General features: G+C 36.6%; 1 protein-coding gene across 5 annotated transcripts in view; it reads left to right on the top strand.

Moving 5' to 3' along the window:
• Nucleotides 1–2,808: 2,808 nt before the first annotated feature.
• MSRB3 (methionine sulfoxide reductase B3) overlaps nt 2,809–14,553 on the top strand; it is a 57,557-nt gene continuing 45,812 nt past the window's right edge. The window contains exons 1-3 of one of the 5 annotated variants that reach the window (XM_087873177.1): nt 2,813–3,031; nt 10,214–10,357; nt 13,041–13,167. In XM_087873177.1, coding sequence (XP_087729303.1) covers nt 13,092–13,167 — 76 coding nt within the window. In that variant the 5' untranslated portion in view covers nt 2,813–3,031; nt 10,214–10,357; nt 13,041–13,091. Of the gene's footprint in view, nt 3,032–10,213; nt 10,358–12,640; nt 12,663–13,040; nt 13,168–14,553 lie in introns of those variants that run through there. The other 4 variants (XM_060694672.2, XM_060694674.2, XM_060694673.2 and 1 more) reach the window with 4 other exon arrangements.

Here is a 14,553-nt window from a genome sequence, read left to right as displayed (position 1 = left end):
ATTGGCAAAGTATCAGGAATTTGTGTGTTACATTTAGATTAAGGTGACCAGACGTCCCGCTTTTGGCGGGACAGTCCCGCTTTTTAGCAATTTGTCCCGCGTCCCGCGGCGTTTCAAAAAAGTCCCGATTTTTCATTCTGCCTCCTCAGTCCCGCTGCCTCTTGAGCCCCAGCTGATGGCTAGAAGAAAAAAAAACTGTTTAAACTCTTGCCCGGGGCTTCAAAGGGCCGCCCTACAGGCAATCAGTGTAAAGAGGTTTTTTTTCCCCTAGCTAAGCTGCAGAAACGAAACCAAAACCAGGATCTTTGGTGGAACGTGACAAAATGAGGCAGAGAGAGATTTATTTTTATTTTTCCTCCCCAAAAAAGGTAGGTGAAAAACTGCAAACAATGGGAAATTTAGGAGGAGAGTTCAAGATTTTAAAACACAAAAGAAAAAAAAGCTGTATTTAACTAGGGAATTGTAATAATTGAATTGAGATACTATTAATTGTATATTGTGTTGAAAGCAGAAATGTTTAAGTTGTGGTTCAGAGGAATATATGGAGGAAATTATTTGGTTTATTATTATTGGTAAATATAATTAATTGATTTGTAAGAAATTGGATTGCATGGAAATAATTGGAATATTCATGTTCATATTGATTAATATACAAAAAAGATAGTTTTATAACTAATTGATTTATATTAAAATGTTGAATTTGTATTAAACAACTGTATTACATAATTACATAATTAAACAATGTGAGGATGGATATAAAAATAGATGACAATGGAAAGGGGTATAATATAGAATAGAAGGGAAAAATTGAATTTGATTAAGATTAGAGATGAGGATGAAGGGTAATATTGGTTTTTTAAAAAAAATAGATGAGGAATAAATATGGCAAAAAGGAAATATGGAAGTTGTAAATTTAATTGAAGTGACTAAACACTGTTTAAATTTGTGAACCGGCCAAATACTCTGTTCAAAGAAAATAAATTGTATGTTTGTATGTGTGTTTCTAATTACTGCTATTTATTCATATTTGTTCTCTTTTATTCTTTAAAGTTTAACCATTCATTCTTTATCTTAATATCTTTATATTTGTTTGGGGTTGGCTTTCTTCCCTTTCATCTTTTTTATTGTACAGCAATCTTTCTCCTCAAACCTACCACCTCTCTCTTTTCTTTCCTTCTTACTTTCTCTTCCCCCCCTCTTCTTCTCCTCCCTACTTCCTCTTCCTTTCTCCTTCTCCTCCTCTCTTCCTCCCTCTCTTAACCATCACTCCTACTCTAATTTCCCTTCCCTTCCTTCATCCCTCTCTATTGCTGTATCCTTTTATGCATATGGACTACTCAGAGGGCTGAAAAAGTTATTTTTGACTGGTCCTCGCACTTTTGACCAGTCATCGAACTTACGACTGTCTTCACATTTTATGTTTTTTGCCCTATCTTATCACCATGGTGAAGAGAAGCAGTTGTGAAATGAGTGACATGGTTGTTAAGGATGCTGCATGGGCATAAATGTGAGGATGGTCATAAGTGTGAGGACCAGTCAAAAGTGCGAGGACCTGTCAGAAATGACTTTTTTCAGCCCTCTGGTTAGTCCTTTTGTGCATATGGACTACTCAGAGGGCTGAAAAAGTTATTTTTGATTGATCCTCGCACTTTTGTCCAGTCCTCAAACTTACGACTGTCCTCACATTTTACATTTTTGCCCTATCTTGTCATCATGGTGAAGAGAAGCAGTTGTGAAATGAGTGACATGGTTGTTAAGAATGCTGCACGGGCATAAATGTGAGGATGGTCATAAGTGTGAGGACCAGTCAAAAGTGCGAGGACCTGCCAGAAATGATTTTTTCAGCCCTCTGGTTAGTCCTTTTGTGCATATGGACTACTCAGAGGGCTGAAAAAGTTATTTTTGAGTGGTCCTCACACTTTTGACCAGTCCTCGAACTTACGACTGTCACATTTTACGTTTTTGCCCTATCTTGTCACCATGGTGAAGAGAAGCAGTTGTGAAATGAGTGACATGGTTGTTAAGAATACTGCACGGGCATAAATGTGAGGATGGTCATAAGTGTGAGGACCAGTCAAAAGTGTGAGGACCTGTCAGAAATGACTTTTCAGCCCTCTGAGTAATCCCTATACACATAGCCATGGCCACCCGGTCACATGACCAGCTAGCCACGCCCACCCAGTCACATGGCCTCCAAGCCACGCCCACACAATAAGCCACGCCCACAATGGTGTCCTTCTTACCAATGTTAAAATCTGTTCACCTTACCCTATACACATAGCCATGGCCACCCGGTCACATGACCAGCTAGCCACGCCCACAAAATAAGCCACGCCCACAATGTCCCTCTTTACCAATGTTAAAATCTGGTCACCTTAATTTAGATGGAATCATACCTAGACCAAACTTATGGGGGGGGGGAGAATTGATTTTATTTATTTATTTATTTATTTGTCAAGCATATATAAGATAACAGGTAAAAGTATAAACATAATTTGAATACATGAAAAGAGTAAGTAAAAAGGATTAGGACAGGGACGGTAGGCACGCTGGTGCACATGCACCATAATTATGATTCTACTGAATGATTATGATTCTACTCTATAAATTTCAATATGGGTTCTATGGATTCTCAGTTGCCGCAACTGAAGACAAAGGGAAAGCCTAAAGTAAAGTTTTGCTGGCGGACATGTACTTATAAAGTCCTGGAAACACGTACCCTTTCCTTCCGCCCCGTCCTGGGACGGCGGCGGTCTCTTTCGGCTCTATGCTCATATTTGGAGCTGATTGAGCAGCTGCCGCCCAAGGAATTTCCCGTCATGCCTTTTGGAGAGGCTGCTTGGCCTGTCCTTTTGCTGGACCGTGGGGGTGGAGGGCGCCTTTGGCCCGAGGCGGCTGCGGGAACAGTAGCTACCTTTTCTCCTGCCAAGGCTCGACTGTTTTATTTTTCTGCCTCGCCTCTCCATGCGCGCCGAGCTTCCCTTGCTCCTGAATTTATTCTGCGCGGCGGCAGCTCTTACGCAGATACCAGGTAGGGGAGCCGTAGTCCCTCGCAAAGGCAAGGTTGTCCTGCCGTCTCTTTATTCGGATTTCTAGATTGTTCGATCCGGCCTGCGGTGAGTTGAAAATTAAAGGGCGATGGCTTGGTGCAGGCGCTTTGTGGCAGGGATGAGCAAGGAAGAAAAAAGGTGGAGGAGGACTTCTACTGCCGTGAAACGCGTATTCCGGCCAGCAGCAGTCCAGCACCGAGAGCTTTCCTTTAACCTCTGGTAGAATTAAGTAAGGTTGACTATCCAGATAGTTCCAACTAAAGTTGTAGTCGTTGTGATGTACCTTGTCATTCGGGTCCAGCGCAGTCGAATAATCCACAACAAACTGTTATAAACGTGGTTTAATTTAAGGACATCTTTCTTCCTTATTACTCTGACCCCACTTGTTTCCGAGAACCCTGTCAATATACACAGGACATACTTCTGCTTAGACAAGGATAAGATTGCGATGATACAAGCCTCCCATCTGTATTTTGAATGTATGTAATCAAGAGTACCTGTTCAGGATTAGGCTGAATCTGTCTGGATGGTGGCTGCAACTAAATTCAGGTATTATGTGATGGTATTCAATATGTAACCAAAGTAGGAATCTTGGCTGCTTTTTTATATTCAGGTTGGGAATAGGGGGAGGAGTTCTTTAAGATTTTTTTTTCTAAATTAGTTTGCTTTGGGAAGCCAGCCCTCCTGCCTTTTGTTTTTTTTAAAATCATTTTCTTCTGGATAGGATTGGAAATGTTGCATCACTTTTAAAGCAAATAATCTCCTTAAAGGTTCATATAAAGTATTAGCATTTCACACACAGAAATAAGGCCACTTAAAATTTGCCAGGTTTGGAGGCGTGATGAGAGTGTGTTCCAACTAGCATGCTATTGTTTCCATTACATTAATGTGCAAAAGTTTATTAATCCAGCAATTTTTGCTTCTCTGTGGGGGTTAGAGATTAGAGTAAGTGTTTTAGAGTTCACAAATAAATGCATTTTTCTCTCAGGGTTCTCTGTTAATGCAAGTTAACAAAGGAGATTTTTGTCTTAACAGAATCAACCTTTAATATAATCTAAATATGTTTAAGGTGGTTGGACCAACTTATATATTGCTTTCCAGTTCTCACATTGACCATCTGTTTTCTTCTGATACCTTAGGTTTACCAGAGATAATAGTTTATAGTTTATATATAGTTTATAACTAGCATATTGTTTATAGCCATGTTTTGCTGGATAACCACAAGTGGCTGGCTTTGTACAACACAAACCATTATTTACAAACAGTAATAGATTCATTTAATGTGATATGGTGAAACCAAACCCACATGATGTCTTATTACAGGGTTAGGCAAATGTTTTGGGCCAGGACCTTATTTGATATTTTATAAATATTCAAATAGCCATAGAAAATATATTCAATATGCGAATAACATTTAATTTAATTTAATTTATCGCATTTCTATGCCGCCCAACTCCCAAGGGACTCTAGGGTATGATCAATTTCAGAGCAATCGATTTCTAGAATTCCATTGTTTTCTCAGGCTGTTCTGTTTAGTGTGGATGGATCTTTGCGAGGACAACATGCATTCTTGCAGCATGCCAAATTTCTATTTTTTTTAAAGTTAAAATATTTTTTTTAAAAAGAAATCCAGGTTGGAGAGGAAGAAACAGGGGCGGGTTTCAAAACCCATCACTACTGGTTCGCTTGTGGGTGTGCTTGTGCACACGTGTGATGCTTCTGCGCATGCGCAGAAGTGTCCAGGCAGGCGGGCGGAGCCTGCCGCCACTGCTACGGGTTCGCCTGATCTGGGGCGAACTGGTAGCAACCTACCACTGGGAAGAAAGCCAAGTGATTACAAAGACAGCTTTCTGAATGCACATTAATATCTATGATAAGCATGTTGCTTATCTTTTGATTTAAGACTCTTATGCAAACTGAGTTTGCTTTTGAAAAATGTTTTCTATAATTATATCATGCTGCTTCAAATGTATTTGGGAAAATGGAGTTCCAAAAATGCTCTTTGATGCTTGATAGTTTAAGCAAAACATTATCATGTTATTTTAAAATTCTAGTTGTCTTTTATTGAATTATATTTCCAATAAAAATATAAAGGTTGTTGATAATTGGGTAATTTATTTATTAAATTTATATGCCACCAATCTCACTATTGAGCAACTCTGGGCAGCTTACAGTATCACAAATCAATTAAGGTTTAGAAACTATTCCCCCAACACAGATTTACGTTATAATTACCGGTAATCTTTAAGAGAGTACTAGATTTGTTTTTGTCAGTTCTTCAAACATCATATTCAGTGTAAACGTCTTAAAAGACGTTTCCCTGGGTCTGAAAAAAAAGGTTGTGTTATGTTTTTTGCTCTAAATTGACAAACCAATGCAAAGCTATTTATTTTTCCTGTTTGGAGGTGAAGATCAGAGTTATAAATGCAGTTTTATGGCAGCCAACACTTATATGTGATAAATTAACCAGTTACATTTGGAAATATGTCCAAAGCTAAATCTTCTTGCTATTACTGGTTTCTCCAAACTGCTAAAACTAAGATCTTATTTACTATTTATGAATTTATTTTATTTTATTATTATATTTATTTTAGTTTTTGCTTTATTTCAAATCTTGTAGTGTTTTACCCATATGTCTTCTGCCAAGCAGAAAACTAACCACTTGTTTAATTAAAAATGCAAGAATATTTTAGTTAAATTGAGGCTATAACAGTTGCTGTTGGACATGTAGTTTGTTCATGCACTGAGTGTGAAAAGCAGGCGATATAGCAATAGAAACCAACTTGCTTGGCAAGGGTGCCCCTCCCATTGTGCCATCTATATGAAAAGCAGTGAGCTTTCCAAGCTACGAGTTTGTACTGTCTAAAAGTATTGTTGGGCACTTGCTTTGGTGTTCAGAGCAATGAAAAAGCTATTCCTGTGATTTGACTTGTTTACCAGCATCCAGCCCCTAAATGTCTCTATTCCTCTTTCTGCTCCTCCTTTGGGAGAAAATCTATGCTACAGCATCCATCATCAGCAACAAAAGTCTGCTGTTAATGCCTGAGATCCCAATTTTGCGTTTTGGAATTGTAATTATAAATTGTTCTGTAACTCCACCTTGGATAAAAGATATAAATAAGAGACTGACCTGCATGGGACACAATGTTTGTGTACACGGCTATTTACATCAGGCCACACCACTTGATATTATTAAATCTGCCAATCTTGAGGCCTGTTAAAAACAGGACGTGTAAGGTATGAGAAAGTAGCCCTTTTCTGTAATAGTCCCCACTTTATGGAATGCTTTACTTCCATAAGTACATGTAATCCCCATTCTTTGTACAATTCCATAAACAGGTTGAAATTGTTTTATGCCTTTTGGATTGCAGTTGCCTATCTGGGGGTTAATCTTTGGTTTTTTTATGGTTATTTTTGAGTTTTGATATTGATTTATTTATAGTTAACATATTTTTGGTTTTCTTGTCGATGAAGTCCTTTGCAACTGACACAGTTGTATGGCAAGAATAAATAATTCTTGCACATGCTTTGGTATATAGTTGATTTAAAAAAATCTCTGATTTAGAATAGGTTTAATGCAGGAGATGCCAATGATGTTAATTCTTTGGTATCTCCTGCATTAAATCTTACTCTAAATCAAAGATTTTTCTATCATCTAGCTGCCTATGTGCTTTCTGCCTTTACTACCCTTTTATAGAAGGAAGAAAAGTACTTTATTGGCCATATGAAATACAAGTGATAAGTTATAACTAAATCATTTTGTAAGTTTTTAAAGCACTGCTTGATCTTCCACGGTATTTATTATTCTTAGGTTACATTTCTCCTGACACACAGTACCAATTCTCATTCCAGCTGCTGGTTGAGATAAGGCTTTCTGTAACTGTGCCAAGAACAGGCAGTATATCAGCTCTTATCCTTTGATGGAATGAGTGAATGTCTGAAAGTGAATGTAGGACGGAACACACACAGCAGTTTTAAAAGTTTCAAACAAAAGTTTTACTATTGTATTTTCTTGCAGAATGATTTTTTCTAATTAGATATACAGTATATTAAATCCTCTGTAGGTAGCTCAGTAAAGTATTGCCATTAGGTTTTCCCTATTAGTTATTAGGTTTTTGTACTTGAATATAATAACAGAGCCAAGTGTATTGTCCTGTTTTAATTGTCAGTGTGACCCAAGATAATCTTAAAAGAGAAAAGTTACCCTTCTTCAAAATACTCCAAGCACATAACTTCTATTAGAAAGTAACCAAAGTTACCATTTTGAAGCTGATATATGTAAAACTTGATAATTCTCCCAAGTCCTTGCAAACCTAGTTACTGTAAGCACTTTGATGCCAAACTGGGGATGTAGATAAGAAGGCCTTTTATACTTTTTCAGTTAGATAATCAGATTACCTCTATTCAGAAGTGATCTCTTTTTTGCTGCTGGAATGCATGAAGAAAAGGACATTTAAGATGTCTTTGTTTAAGATGCTTTGTTTTCAGGTTTTCAGGCTATTAGAAATCTCATAATATTAGGAAATGATTATGTATCAGAGTCAGCAGGCAGCATTGTATAATTTCACTCTACAGTGTGATTGCTATTTTTTAAAAATATAATAATAAAAATGCTCCAAATTTTATATCATTAAGAAATGAAAATCTCAATAAATGCTAGCAATTTAAAATTCTGTAAGTTAAAAATGTTGAAATTGGGTTTTAAGGATTTGAAGTTATGATATCTGCTCCCCCCATTTTGAGCACTTAGTAACCAAACCGCATTTAGGGCTATTTGCAGTGCCCCACAGTCATGTGACTATACTTTATGTTTTTACCAGAAATTGGTATTTATTTCTGGTTTCTGGCCAAGTCTGCCCCCTAGTGAACAATCATTAATGCTTAATGACTGGCACTTAACAAGTGCAATGTTTGCTTAATGACTGGCACAAAAAAAATAAATTCAGGCATGGTCACAGAGTGATCGACTTTATGACCGCCACGACTTACGACCAAAATTTTGAACTCATTACAGTCATATGTTGAGGACTACTTGTACTTGTTAGCTGTTTTCAGCTGTTGCCTGTTCCTGAGATAATTCTGATAAACTTTGATTTGTGTATGTTGGCAGCAATTGAGAAAGAGGCGGTCTTAAGACATGCCGTATAAGTCCTCATTTGGACAACTTTTAAGAGTGACTGTTTCCCGCTAGTGATAGGAATTCTATATTATGGGAGCCTATCTGACTACTATATCTTTTATCTGAGATTTCTTGCTATTGGAAATTGCTGCCTGAGACCTAAAGGCAGATCTTATTTTTATCTCCTGCCCAGATTATGTAACTGGGAGGATCAGTCTCCTTCCTGTTGACTTTTTCATGTCTAAGCCTAAGCTTTTGATCTTTTTTTACTGTATTGCTATGGGTTGCTTTAATTGTCTTGTTTTTAGCTGTTTCATGTGATTATGTGCTGAATTATACTGTTTTAACTTGTAATCATAAATTGCTTTTAACAGTCTCAAGGGATAAATTATTTTATATTCCTTATATTAGCCAGTAAGGTCTTTACTCAAGGGAATCCTAACAATAATTCATGTCGTAAATCTGTATTATTTTCAAACGTGGCAACTTTAAGATGCGTGGACTCCCAGAATTCCCTATCCCAGAATTCCCTATCCAGAATTCCCAACTCCCAGAATTCCCTATCCAGCATGTTCTAAATCAGGGGTGTCAAACTGGCGGCTGTGGGCCAGTTGCATCATGCGCAGGCCACGCTCACCCCAGCTCTGTGAGGAGAAAACATTGTGAAACATCACATGATGGCAACGTGATGCCACAAGTTTGACATTCATGTTCTAAATTCTGCTCTGATACATCAGTATAGAGTAACGTTCTGTTTATGTACACTTCTCTTCCCTATTTTCCCCAAAACTTCTATGTTTTATATTTCATTACATCTCTTAATGCATCTCCAAGGCTATTATATATATTTATATATATTTAAAATATAGTTTTCTGTTTCTATGCATAATTCTGTTCCATGTGATTGGAAAATGCATTATAATGTATAACTTGCCTTCAAATTTAATCATTAAGGTAGATTGTAAGAAAACATTAAGAAATTTAAAATTGTAGATCATAATCTTACTTTAACTTTCATTGGCATAGCTTTATGCTGGAGAGTGGTTAGAATCTGAGAGAATTCTTTTCAAATGTCTGCAGGTATCGTATTTTCTGAAAATTTTAGAAAACTGTTAGTCTGGCAGAATATCAGGTCTGGTGTATCTTTTCAGATTAAGAAATTTTGCTAAAAGACATAAGCTTTCATGAGAGAAAGTTGACTGTTTCCCTATGACTATCATTAAGTGTTGTACCTTATGATTCTTGAAGAATGTATCTTTTCTTTTATGTACTCCAAGAGTATATGCACCAAGACAAATTCCTTGTGTGTCCAATCTCTTGGCCAATAAAGAATTCTATTCTATTCTATTCTATTCTATTCTATTCTATTCTATTCTATTCTATTCTATTCTATTCTATTCTATTCTAGTTTGTAGACTATGCAATTTATGCATTTGATAAAATGAAGCAGTTCATGAAAGTTTATGACTTTTAACAAAATTTGTTAGTTGAAAAGATGCTTGTCAGACTTCTGATTTTGGATGCTTCTGAAGTCTGATGCTTATCAGACTTCTTGCAGTAATAGTAGTAGTTGCACATAACAGTTCAGCATAATCTGTTTTAAAACTAGGTGTGGGATTATTTTTAGGTGGGGAAGGATTTAAAACATTGACATCCACCTACAATCTGAAATGGTATTACGTCATTAAAATGTTCAATTATCTTTCATCACAGGATGTATTCTATTTTTGAAACATTTAATTGTTTTCCCCATGGGCAAGTCAACCAACACTTTATTCTTTGTTTTGCATTGACTTGCAAAAGCTATTTTATCTAGCTTTAGCAACACAAGCTTGCTGTTTGCACTTTTTTGCCTGCTAACCACTAGGGGGTGGTCTGTTCCTGGTTTAATGGAGAGAACATCTTTAATCATAAATTGTTAAGTTAAAGTGTTCTAGAAACTCTCTCCTCCTGGGGCACCCACCTTTTTAGAGGTAGAATTCATCCTTGTTCTTTGCCTGAGCTGAAGAGTGATATCACTGCCTTTCTCCCTGTTGCACTGTAGTTGCTTGAGTCACAGGCTTTGACACAAGCCAGATGGCTGCAATTGGTAGGCGTGCAGGCTGCCTGGTGCTACAGTTGATGAAACAGAATAGGAAGACCTTTTATGATCAGCTGCTGGAGCCCAGTAAGACTACAGCTTTGCTAGGTAATTACATTTTCACTGCACACTTCTCTTTCTCAAAGTGAAAATACATTTTTATTTGCTTGCTTGGAATGTGTAGGCTTTTTTTATTAGTTGACCGCCTTCTCCAAGGGAATGGTTTCTGTGCATGATTAAGAAACCGAAAATCATTGTGCAAATCGTTCATCCAAATTACATCTTTAATCCTTTTTTTCAGGCTATTGATTTCAGGCTATTGTGGTGTTTATCTTTTCTTGCTCATTATTGTCTCCACGTCTGCTTCTATAAACATTTGGCTCTTGTACTTTGAAATAATTTAATCCAAGTAGTATTTTATTCAGATACACTCTAAAGCAAATTAGTAATTCAAGATATAATGAAAAATATATAGCATGAAACAAATTGAGGGATGGGGATGGCACTCCACATACCCATCCAGTACAGAGATTTGGACCTAAAGATGTATAATCAGAAGACCATCTATGCAATAGATTCCTGCTGTTTTTTCCCCAGAAATCTTCCCCAGAAGTTTTTGAGTAAACTTGTGGTAGATGCATAGGCTTCTGTACTATAATCAATATATTGATTTCCAGGAAATTTTTAAAAAGTCCAGAGCAGCAAAATAAGTAAATAAAATAATGCTTTAATTATTCCTTGCCAGCAAAAAAGATTCCAGCTGCTAGTCTGCTCACAGCCAGTCAGGGACAGTTGTCAACAGAAAATAAACTGGTTGGGCTAGCCCAACAAGCTGTGCTTTCAAGATGTATGGGCACACACAGTGATGTCACTATGAATACTGCACCTTTCATCAGTATCATATTGCAGACACAGAAAGAAGGAGTTTATGTTATGATGTCATGCCAGGTACAGCCTATTCTGCTTTGTTGCTGACACTTCTGGGCAGATGAACTACAGTTGGAATGTGATCTGATCTACTATTGTTGGCATTTACTGATATTATTCTAGTGATTTTTTTTAACAGTCTTAGGCTGATTGTTGTATAGCAAGTTCAAGCTGAAGATACTCAGGTCACAGAACAGTACAAATGCAGGGTAAAAAAAGTTAGCTGCTTAGCTGGTAACAAGGCAGCTGCTGATCCCTTATCAATCACAGCTTGATAATGGAGGATTTTGGAATATCCTTTAATGTGTAGAAGGAAAAGCGTAACAAAAGTAATAATATAGCAAGGAAACAAAGTAAACAAATAGACAAGTATAAACAATTTTAGTATCTCTTCACTCCCTAATAGCTTAATGCAATCAAAGTCCACTGAGGTTTACCAGAAATAACATCTTAACCTTGATCAAATAAACTAATTTTATATTTCTTCTTTGTCCCTTCTCATAGTATTCCTCAAAACTTTAACAAGCCTCTTTTGTAAATCCTGTCTAAAAAAACATTCAGGTCACTCTTGATATATTATTGGTTTATAGCAGCTTTGCTGTTTACAGTGCCTATAAACCATATTTCTGTACTGATTTGGCTTGGTCAATTATCCAATAAAAATTAGCAAGAGAAATTGATAGCACTTCCAAATAATATTTTTTTATATATATTATTTGATATATATTAATTTTTGATATAAATATAGTTGAAACTTTGTAATGCATTCTATTTTGAACAAACATTAAAGTAGATGGGTACAGCACAAGAAAATGTATATGATTCTGGCACAGTGTACTTGTCCACTAGATCAGGGGTTCCCAACCTGTGGGCCGCAGTCCACTACTGGGCCACGGGCTAATCGCCACTGGGCCGCATGAGTGCCCGACCGGTGCACGTGCCTCCAAGTGTGCACACCACCCCATCAGCGTGAGCCTCGTCGCAGGAGCTTGCAGCCCCACTCACATGAGCCTCATCGTGGCTGCATTCACACAAGCCTCATCGTGGCCCCATTTGCGCAAGCCTTGTCATGGGTGCTTGCAGCCCCACTCAGGCGAGTGTCACTGCAAATGTTGCAGACACTGTACTTGTCCTTCCCACGCACATGCACTTGCCCCTCCCACAAAATCATCCCCTCTTTCCTCCCTCCCCCGCTCCAGGCTGCAGACCCAGAAAGGTTGGGGGAATTCTGCACTAGATGTTTCTGATGGGTTCTCATCTTTGTTACCTTCATTATAAATTGTTTTAAAAATATGTAACTCAGCAAGTGGTCATTATATAGAACAGCTTTAATATGGGCCTCTCATATATCTTTCCTTAGATTGATTTTATCCATTCTTTTGAAGAGTTCAGTCTAATGCACATGGAGTTCTTTTTCATTTATAAAGAAAGGTTTTGCTGCATGCATAGTTGAAGAGGGTATTATTAAAAATTCAACTACTTTAAGGTACTAATTGTTTGTGTAATAGTAAGTTCCCTATTTTTAAAACTTTTAGAACTTAGATGCAAATTAACTATAAAATAATAAATGAATGAACAAAATACCATGTTTCTTTCTAAAATTTTTATGTGATCATTTTCAAATCATTTTCTTAAAATAATTGTGTATATGTTTTTGTAAATTGCTTTATTTCTTGGGAATAATTGCTAGATTGTTGTATAAGGAATGAGAGGAACTTATTTAATACTTGAATTAAATGTATTTGTATTATTAAGCTTGTATGTTTCCTTTCAGAAAAAAGTCATAATCATCATTTTTGCTATGAATGTATCTGATTTTTTGAAGTTTTAATTTCATTTTCATCTTTTTTTTCCCCTTACTCAGCTCTTGCCCCTGTTCTTTGCCTCTGGTTGTGTTGGTGACGATATTACAGTGATGTCTGCATTCAACCTACTGCATTTGGTGACAAAGAGCCAGCCAGTGGCCCTGCAAGCCTGTGGGCTTCCCTCAGGTTGACTGGGTGCTACTTGTGGTTATGCATATGGAGGTTCTTTCTACTAGAGTAGGCATCTCTGCTACAGGAAATAATATTTATTATTTATTTATTTATTTATTAATGAGATTTATATGCCGCCCTATCTCCAGCCGGACTCAGTGCGGCTCACAACCGTAAAAAACATCTAATGAAAAAGTTAAAAAGAAATTAAATCCAAATCTCATAATTTAACAGTTAAAAGTGCAATTAAGACTAACAAGTTAAAAATTAAAACCCCATCAGTCAGTATCAGTAATAGGCTGTGGTTTGCTAAGGAATCAGCTTTTTAAAGCCAACTAAGCTGAAAGTCTTTCAAACTATTGTATATCACTGTTTTTTTAAAACAATAATTGGTAACAAGGTTTAGCATTTTAGCTTCTATATTATTTAGTTCATAAATAAATAGGCACTTTGCTTTCTTTAAATATAACAGTAGTCTTAAATAATCTAGCACTATATTTTTATCAAGGGATACTATAATCTGGTGAGGGGCAATATATTTGATCTCAGGAAACATTCAGTGCCATTTTAGGAAGAAGAATAACAAATCAATTGAAGGCAAAGTTCTTACAAGGTGTTGCAAATGAAAATTTTCTTGTAAAATTATGTACTAATTTAGCCCACTATTTTGCTGTATTTCCACAATTTTTGGTCATAACTTTATCTTCGTATATGTTAGTTCTGCAAATCAAGCAGAAACTTTGAAATGCAAATGATAGCGATAAATAATAGTGCTGTTCAACATATTCATAAAGGGTAATCCAAAAGCACATTGGTGCATGTGAAGAATCACTCTTCAAAATATTGATGCAGCCTTAATTTCTGGAAGGCTTGTCATGGTTTTGGAAGCTTTCCCTCAATTTGCATGTCTGCGAGCATATATAGACAACATTTCCACTTGGACTACCAGTGAAGTAGCAAATAACATTTTTCTACCATGTTATCATGTTTGCAGTTCCAAATAAAAGTATGATATAAGAGTTCACTAATGGTGGAAGGAAAACAGGCAACATGTTTCACAGCAATAGAAAAAGCTCTCATCTATTTTATTTGTCAAATCTTTATGATGCCCATCTTCCCTACAAGGCGACTCTGGATGGCTTATAAGTTATAAAACAAGTAAAAAATAATTAAAACATTAAAATCTACATAGATTAAAATATTATTAAAAACAGTACCAAAACTGAAATTAAGGGAGCTAAGAGATGATTGAGATGGGGATGAGATCTTTTTACCCCATCAGCCACCTTTAGTGGTGAGCACTCCTTCAGGGCCCCAGACTAAGCAAAGTCAGGTTTTAATACTTTTAATTTAATTTAATTAATTCAATTTATATGCCGCCCCTCTCTGAAGACTCAGGGC

This window comes from Pantherophis guttatus, chromosome 7 (assembly GCF_059756535.1).
Source record: "Pantherophis guttatus breed Tessera chromosome 7, ASM5975653v1, whole genome shotgun sequence".
Lineage (NCBI taxonomy): Eukaryota > Metazoa > Chordata > Lepidosauria > Squamata > Colubridae > Pantherophis > Pantherophis guttatus.
The sequence above is the reverse complement of the archived record's forward strand: the minus strand, read 5'-3'. Positions and strand labels throughout refer to the sequence as shown.